At 43.1% G+C, this 8,086-nt stretch overlaps 1 protein-coding gene across 1 annotated transcript; it reads right to left on the bottom strand.

The window, feature by feature from the left end:
- Nucleotides 1-3,613: 3,613 nt before the first annotated feature.
- On the bottom strand, nt 3,614-7,548 carry LOC147636430 (pentatricopeptide repeat-containing protein At2g03380, mitochondrial-like). Its single transcript, XM_086801872.1, has 2 exons — nt 7,321-7,548; nt 3,614-7,234 (listed from the first exon to the last, which is right to left on the bottom strand). Exons 1-2 carry the CDS (start codon nt 7,432-7,434, stop codon nt 4,442-4,444), a joined length of 2,907 nt encoding a protein of 968 aa, XP_086657998.1. The 5' UTR covers nt 7,435-7,548; the 3' UTR covers nt 3,614-4,441.
- Between the last annotated feature and the right edge of the window lie 538 nt (nt 7,549-8,086).

Raw genomic sequence — 8,086 nt, 5'->3', positions numbered from 1 at the left:
CACTTAACTTTTATAAGACGACGCTAGAACATATAAAGCAATCTACAAATTCCATTTACGTAGATGCTTAAGACTAGTAATAAAGACTGTACCATTTTTAAGGTTGGTCGAACTAGTGTGAAAACCAGTCATTTGTATATAAGTTATTTTTGACAATAAGCAACACACAATCTTTCCATTGCAATAGTTTTCTTTTGAGCTCTCCTTCCCTCTTCTTGCTTTCTTGCATGGTATTATATTCTTACTTACTTGATAGATGTTTGTTTGAATAATTGTGATTGTAGGTTTCTCTCCCATTAGCTTCTTCTTTCCCCACCTTTTGTGAGGGAGAGCCATCGTGAAGGACCATCTCTTCTTGCCTCTATCTAGACATTAAGAGCTTTCCCTTCCCATCGTCTTCATTGCTCCGTGAGAAGAAGCATGTGGTGCCGAAGATTTTGGGAACCCTACTCTTTAGGCTTCTCTTTCTTTTCTTCTACTTCTTTTGCCTGTTATAGGTGTAGCTTGAGTAGCTTGTTCTACTCCATTAGCTCTTTAAGGAGTATATTAGTGCTTTGCGAAAGCGTTTCTTCTTTTGTTGCGTCTTCATGGACACTTGATCTCAGCAAAACTTTCTTCAAGGGTGTCCAGAAATGTTGCAGGTTGGGATTGAAGCAACGAGAGGAGAGCATTTCATATCGTTGAGAGTCTCCTCCTGTGTTTCTTCTTCTATAGGGATGTCTTCATAAACACTTTCTGCTGTAGTGATGCCTTATCTAAAGCTTCTTTCTTCTTTAGCTGACATGGTGAATGGCTGGGTGGTCTTTCCCAACCTCATTTTTACCATTCACGGACTTGCTCTCACCACAGGTAGTCAAGCTAGGTCACAAACTCTGATACCAGTGCAACATACAACCGGTTTAATTCTTTGTACCTTTACGTTAGTGAGCATGAAGCAATCCACTTTTATCTTAATTCACACAAGACAGAGCTAAGAGAGAGAATGTAGAGATGATATCAAATTGGGTCCCAATCTACCCATTTAAGGGTCCCTTCTCGTCGCAAGCAGGAGTATTTGATTTATTGCTTTGGAGAACTTCTATTACAATCCAAAAACTTTATTAAGAATGATTGATGAAGAATGCCAAATGCAAGGACGATGTAGTTCAAACGTCTGTTGAACCATCAAACGGGTTGACAACTTTGAAGCCACTTCGGAGAGCCTTATGCATACTCAAATCAAATCTACTGAGGGAGATGCATTGTTGAAGGTTGAATGCTAAAGAATGCTTCAGGCTACCTTGGGACTAAAGCACTAGAGTGCTTGGCTAAGGTAGATGTATGCACAAGACAGAAGTCTTAAGCACACATTCTTCTGCTCTATTCTATGACTGAATTTTTGAAACAATGAGATGATTTTAGCAAGGGATAAGGGGTTGCCTTATATATGGAATTATGATGCTGGTCAGTCATCAAGGGAATTGTTGTCCGCCAATAAAAATGCTCACGACTATACCTAATTAGCATTAAATGCTTCTTTTTCCACCAACGCTTCACACTTGTGAGTCGCCTCCTGTTGTCCTGGCTATTGGCCAACTAAGTCTATATCTAGTCGACCAGCCTTATAGGGTTGCCGACCGGTGGTAGGCCCCTTTGTATGCCCTTTTGAGTATGGCGCAAAGGCTTATGGCTGGCCCCCAAGAGTTAGCCTAGAGCCTTCACCCCTTTTGCTAAGCCTATTCCTAATGCTTCTAAATGCATGCTATGCTAGGCTGACAATTGCTTGAATGTTCTGACACCTATGGCTTTGAATGACCTACGTAGCTTGTGCCTAACATGTCCCTAGTCCAGGGCTCACGATGGGGTCATGGCATATGATAAATATTCCTAAAAGATAATACTTCTATATAAGTATAGAACTAGAGATGAGCCAATGTCACCTCAGTGCATGGGTGCATGTGACAATTAAGCATGAGTAGCACTAGAAAAGAAAAAAATTTTCTTCCCTGCATGTGCATAATTATAAATATTCGTCTTCACTTCAATGAAGTTGGTGTATAGTTCGTCGTAATAATTAATTCCTTGCATGTGCATAATTATAAATATTCGAAGCCTTCACTTCAACAAAGTTGGTGTATTCTTAGAGAAGTAAGTCTCGTTCGTCATAATAATGAATTTAGGTAAAGCATTGAGAGGCAAAGGAAGGTAACAAAAGCAAAAGATTTCAACCATTCAACCTTGTACTTTCAACTTTATATTTTAGTAAAGCAAGGGCAATCATTTGTGAAAAGTAGGACCCAATGTATACTTCCCATTGGTCCACTTTGCTAAAGTACAAAGCCCTAAACTTGTGTGTGTTAGTTGCTTTTGTTCTAGTTGTCTCTTGAATCTGAAGCTTCTCGGGAGCTCTAAAAGATGTGTAGAATATAGACCTCAAGAAGGTGGTCACACTAGCATTGAAAGACATCCTATTCAAGTGTTATGGACACCTTGCCTCTTTCCACTCCACTTTGCAAAGTACAAAGCCCGGAACTTGTGTGTGTTAGTTGCTTTTGTTCCAGCTATCTCTTGAATCTGCAGTTTCTTGAGAGCTCTAAAAGATCTATGAATAATCTGTACAATATAAACCTCAAGAAGGTGGTCACACAGCATTGAAAGACAACCTATTTAAGTATTATAGACACCTTGCCTCACACTCACAACCTTGCCCATTTGAGTTCAGTTAAGAGGTCAATAAGAGACCACACTCCTTCCTAGTTTCATCATTGGAGAGAGTCAAGACTTCACAATTTTTAAATCAACCAACTATGCAACCTCTATTTTAGAGGGTTGGGAGATTTTTTCCATCTCAAAAAAACAAGTTCTCTTCTCTTGAGAATTGTTTAAAAGTCAACGTACTTCTTGACCTTAAGACATTGGTTCAAAGGATTATGTGTAAGAAAAAATAACCGCAGAAGCAGGATCTTTAAAATACAAAGCACTGAATTGCAGAAAGAAATAGAGAATAAACAATCTTACTCCTTGCAAACTTTAATTACAGGCTGACAGTTACTCATCCACTTGTGTGCTTCGGGTAAAGAGCTTTGATACGATCTAGACAGACTCGTTGGAAAATGTCTTAGTTACAAGAGTGCTTAAACACTATGAACTCAATGATGAACAAAGGCTGCCAAACTAGTCTAGATATAGTGCCCAAGGTCGATATGGACATAGGTCAACCACGCCAGCCAACCCACCACGACTTTGTCCAACATGACCAACCGACCATATCATCCGACTAGGAGCATGTTTGACTACAACGAGATCCCGTAGAGACTTCGTGTGCAGCTCCCACGGCCGTTTGAGACTGTCTGGATCTTCAAACGGGCCTAGGATAGTGTATCCTCCCGGTTTGCTGTCCAGCACTCACTTCTGCCGCCACATAGTCCACACAAGCATGCATTTTACTTGACAAAGTACCAAGTCTACAAAAGCCGTCTCCTAAACATCTTGCCAAATTCAGCCACCATCAAGTGTCTAAACTGGAAACTGCTGGGGGCCTGGGTGCTCACCACAACGGCTACTCCTCATATAGGGGGCCTTTACAAAATAGAGCACATTCGTCACCTGCGTTAACAACATGATGGTGGAGTATTGAGAAGATGCTTTTTCAACAATATGTACTACAACCCAATATCCTTGGTGGGATTAAACAGATTTGCCTCGAGGCTTGGAGCTCACTGGTTGAGGGGGCCTCTACAAAATAGAGCACATTCGTCACCTGCATTAACAACATGATGGTGGAGTATTGAGAAAATGCTTTTTCAAAATTATGTACTACAACCCAATATCCTTGGTGGGATTAAACAGATTTGCCTCGAGGCTGGGAGCTCGTCAATGCCAAACATGGTCCCTAAGAATAAATGCATCTTTCCATAAGACATGATCTCTCTTTTTCTTAATGCCCTCTCTTACCAAACAGCCACCTCCATTTAGGCTATTGCCACCCAACCACCCTAAATAAAGATTCAGCCGATTGGAAATACCACAAGCATTGCTGTGGTACCTGTGAGTGGGCCCAAACCAAGACAAGTTGCCACCACCTCCCCCTTGGGCTAGGTTTTTATTGCTTGGCTTGGATGTGTTACTTCGAGAGAGAAGACCACTCTCTTTGATCACTAGGTTTGTTGGTTTGAATGTGTTATTTTGAGAGAGAAGACCATTCTCTTTGATCAGTAGGTTTGTTCATGTGGTCTCTTAGTCCTGTACTAGTGGTAGGGGAGCAACTGAAGCTGGGGAGTATTATGCAGCTTAGGTGGTGGAAGCTGCCGACTAGAATCCAATCTTTATCTTTTTATGGAAACTTGAGGACGACCCAGCAGCTAGGTAGGATGAAAACCATCATGAGCCCCCCCCCCCCCCCCCCCCCCCCCCCAAACAAAAACACTCAAGCCAGAAAAATCATCACTCCAGGCTCTGCCAACTATATCTTCGCTTCATCCATTATTGTTTTTCCACTCACTGCATCAACCTCGTTAGTGTCCTCCTGTGTATCAGCATCTGCATAAATGTTAGCCATTGAGATATACGCTGAAACGTCCGTTTCATCCAGTCTCACTGCATGTTCAAATGCCTGTCTTCCAAGCTCGACATCGCCCCACTTTCGACAAGCCCCCAACACAGTATGACATGCTACAATACCAGGATGAAACGGCATCATCTTGATCATTGCTACCGCCTTATCGACATGCCCTGCACGACCAAGGAGATCAACCATGCAAGTGTGGTGCTCAGGAGTTGGGTTTATGCCAAATTCTTTGCTCATAGCCTCAAAGTACATCTGGCCTTTATCCACTAGACCCGTGTGACTGCACACCTTAAGAACACTAACAAATGTGACCAGATTTGGCTTTGTATCTTCTCCTATCATTCTTTCAAAGATATGGAAAACATTTTCATCTTCTCCAACCTGGGCATATCCTGCAATTAGTGCATTCCATGAAACTTCATCTCGAACTAGAAGCTCGTCAAACACTTCTTGTGCTTCTGCAAGCAAGCCACACTTAGCATACATATCAACAAGCGTGTTTCCAACAACAAGGTCTGTTTCCAAGCCTTTTCTAGTGATCTCAGCATGTATTTCTCGACCGATGTCTGTGGCACCTATGCTACCACAAGCTTTCAAACTGCAAAGAAATGTGACAGCGTGCGGAGAGGCACCCTCCTGTTGTATCTGCTCAAAACAGTCAAGTGCTTCCTCACCACGCCCCTGTTCCAAAAACCCTCCAATTAGTGCATTCCACGACACTACATTTCGAGCTGGAAGCTTGTCAAACACTTCCTGTGCCTTTGCAAGCAAGCCACATTTAGCATACATGTCAACCAAGGTGCTGCCAACAGCAAGGTCTCCTTCCAACCCTTGTTTGACGATCTCAGCATATATTTGTTCGCCCTTGTCTACGGCTCTTATGTTGCCGCAAGCTTTCAAGCTGCAAACAAATGTGACGACATCCGGAGAGACCCCCTCAAGTTGCATCTGTTCAAAACAGTCAAGTGCTTCGCCACAACGCCCGTGTTCCACAAACCCTGTAATTAGTGCAGTCCAAGAGACCACATCTCGAACTAGGATCTTCTCAAGCGCTTCTTGTGCCTTTGCAAGCAAGCCACATTTAGCATACATATCAACCAAGGTATTTCCAACAAGGTAGTCTTCTTCCAACCCTTTTCTGGCAATCTTCGCATGTATTTCTCGACCCTTGTCTGTGGCTCCTATGCTGCCACAAGCTTTCAAGCTGCAAGCAAACGTGACAGCATCCGGGGAGATTCCATCGTCTTGCATCTGTTCGAAACACTGGAGTGCCTCTTCACCATGCCCATGTTCAACATATCCTGCAATTAGAGCAGTCCATGAGACTACATCTCGAACTGGAAGCTTGTCAAACAAGTTATGAGCATCTGCAAGCGAACCGCTTTTGGCGTACATATCAACCAAGGTGCTCACAACAAGGATGCTTTCCAACCCTTTTTTGGCAATATCAGCATGTATCTCTCGACCCTTGTCTGTGGCTCCTATGCTGCCACAAGCTTTCAAGCTGCAAACAAATGTGACGGCATCCGGAGAGACACCCTCATCTTGCATCTGTTTAAAACAGTCGAGTGCTTCCTTACCACGCCCATGGTCTGCATATCCTGCAATTAGTGCAGTCCACGAGACCACTGTTGGAACTCTCAGCTTGTCAAACACTTCCTGTGCTTTAGCAAGGATGCCAAATTTAGCATACATATCGACCAAGGTGTTTCCAACAAGAAGGTGCCCTTCCAAACCCTTTCTAGAAATCTCAACATGAATTTTTTGGCCCTTGTCCATGGCTCCTATGCTTCTACAAGCTTTCAAGCTGCAGGCAAAGGTAACAGCATCTGGGGATACACCCTCGTGCTGCATCTGTTCAAAACAGGTGAGTGCTTCCTTGCCACGCCTATGTTCTACATATCCTGCTATCAGTGCAGTCCACGACACAACATCTCGAACTGGAAGCTTGTCAAGCATTTCCTGCGCTTTTGCAAGGGAGCCACATTTGGCATACATATCAACCAAGGTGCTGCCAATGAAAGCATCCTTTTTGAGCAACCCCTTCCTGGCAACGTCAGCATGTATTTGGCTGCCTCTCTCAAGATCTTTCAGCTTAGCACAAGCCTTCAGTAAGGCCACAAAAGTACGGCAACTAGGGTGTAGAGAATCATCCTGTCGCATTTTTTGGTACAGGACGAGAGCACGCTGTGACTCCCCACATTTAATATAACCTGTGATGAGACAGTTCCACGAGCACTCATTCCGATGCACCAGCTTGTCAAAAACATCTTGGGCATCATCCATGCGTCCAACTTCCACCAACATCAAGACAAGGTCGTTACCGAGTGATGAATGAGTTTCCAGCCCACTTTCACGCATGTGGGCATACAAACGGAGCACATGCCCTGGGTTTTTCTCCTTTCTACATCGATGCAAGATGAAAGCAAAGTCCTCAATGGAAGGCAGGGGTGGCATACCTGCTTCCAAAGAAGCAAGTGCCTTCTCTAAGCTAAGCATCTTGCAACATATACTGTTGTTGTTTTGCTTCAATTGTTCTTGGGCTTTGTGCATGCCCATAAGCGCCGAAGGCGTTTCTGCTTTCTCAAGACTGAGCATGTCTTGAACCCAAGTTGGACTGTGACTCTCGTCCATCCATAGGGAGTCCTTGGTAAGTCGGTGGTGGAAATCAGGGGCCATGGGGTATGTCTGTAAAACAGAAAGGGCTCAATCGCATCAACCGCCAATCTAGTGCAGCTTTCTTCCTTCGCCTAAAAGAAAAAGCACCCACTTACTTTGGTGTTTCGGTTGTCCCGCCAATTGGAGGGATCCCTGAAGAAGTCCTTCCATAAGCGCTGGGTACGAGCTCTTGGTGTTGCGACTTGAGCTGTCTTCTGGCATGCCGCCATCCTTCAGGCGTCGCTAGACAGCTTGCCTTTTCCATCACTCCTCCCACACTTACTGACTCGAGTTGTTTGCATATACCACAGTGCTACATAGCGCGCGCGCACACTTTTTTTTTTTGAAACCACCTGTGTTTGTAGTGTAATTTCCCCACTAATCTCCCCTAGAAGTAGACGTTGTCTTTAATTTTAAGGGATGATATTTTAGTTATAAATCTCTGCATTTGTAGTGATTTTCAAGTCTAAATCTTAGTTAAGCATATGCATTGCTTTTAATTTTAAGGGTTGAAGAAAACACTTTCTTCCAGCATTGCCCCCCCACCACCACAACAAGCACCAAAAAGTTTGGCTATGAATTGTAGTCGTTATTTCTCATACATATTGATGTTTAATGTACATTTTGGTAATGGTGGCAATCATTGTCTCAAGGTTCCCCAAAAAGACAAGTCTCCTTTAACCTAGATTTTCATAACTCTTTCTTAAAAGAATGGGAGTTGAAACAAACCTCTTCAAAATTTTTAAGTTTTAGTTATAATTAATTGAATATGTGAAGAAGAGTTGCTCTTGTTTTCATTGGTTGAAAAAAGAGAGTTTTTATCCAATGTTGGAAGTTGTGAGGTCAATTAACTAGTTTCAAAGAGGTTCTATAGAGTCTACA

Source organism: Cibotium barometz, chromosome 8 (genome assembly GCF_041138505.1).
Source record: "Cibotium barometz isolate CiBa-2024 chromosome 8, ASM4113850v1, whole genome shotgun sequence".
NCBI lineage: Eukaryota > Viridiplantae > Streptophyta > Polypodiopsida > Cyatheales > Cibotiaceae > Cibotium > Cibotium barometz.
Note: the sequence above shows the minus strand (reverse complement) of the source record. Positions and strands in the feature narration are given on the sequence as shown.

Excerpts from the sequence above, each read along its gene's own strand:
- LOC147636430 (XM_086801872.1), bottom strand. The coding sequence starts at position 7,434 with ATGGCGGCATGCCAGAAGACAGCTCAAGTCGCAACACCAAGAGCTCGT. Across the intron at positions 7,235-7,320 it reads GGGACAACCGAAACACCAAA|ACATACCCCATGGCCCCTGA; the intron begins GTAAGTGGGTGC and ends TCTGTTTTACAG.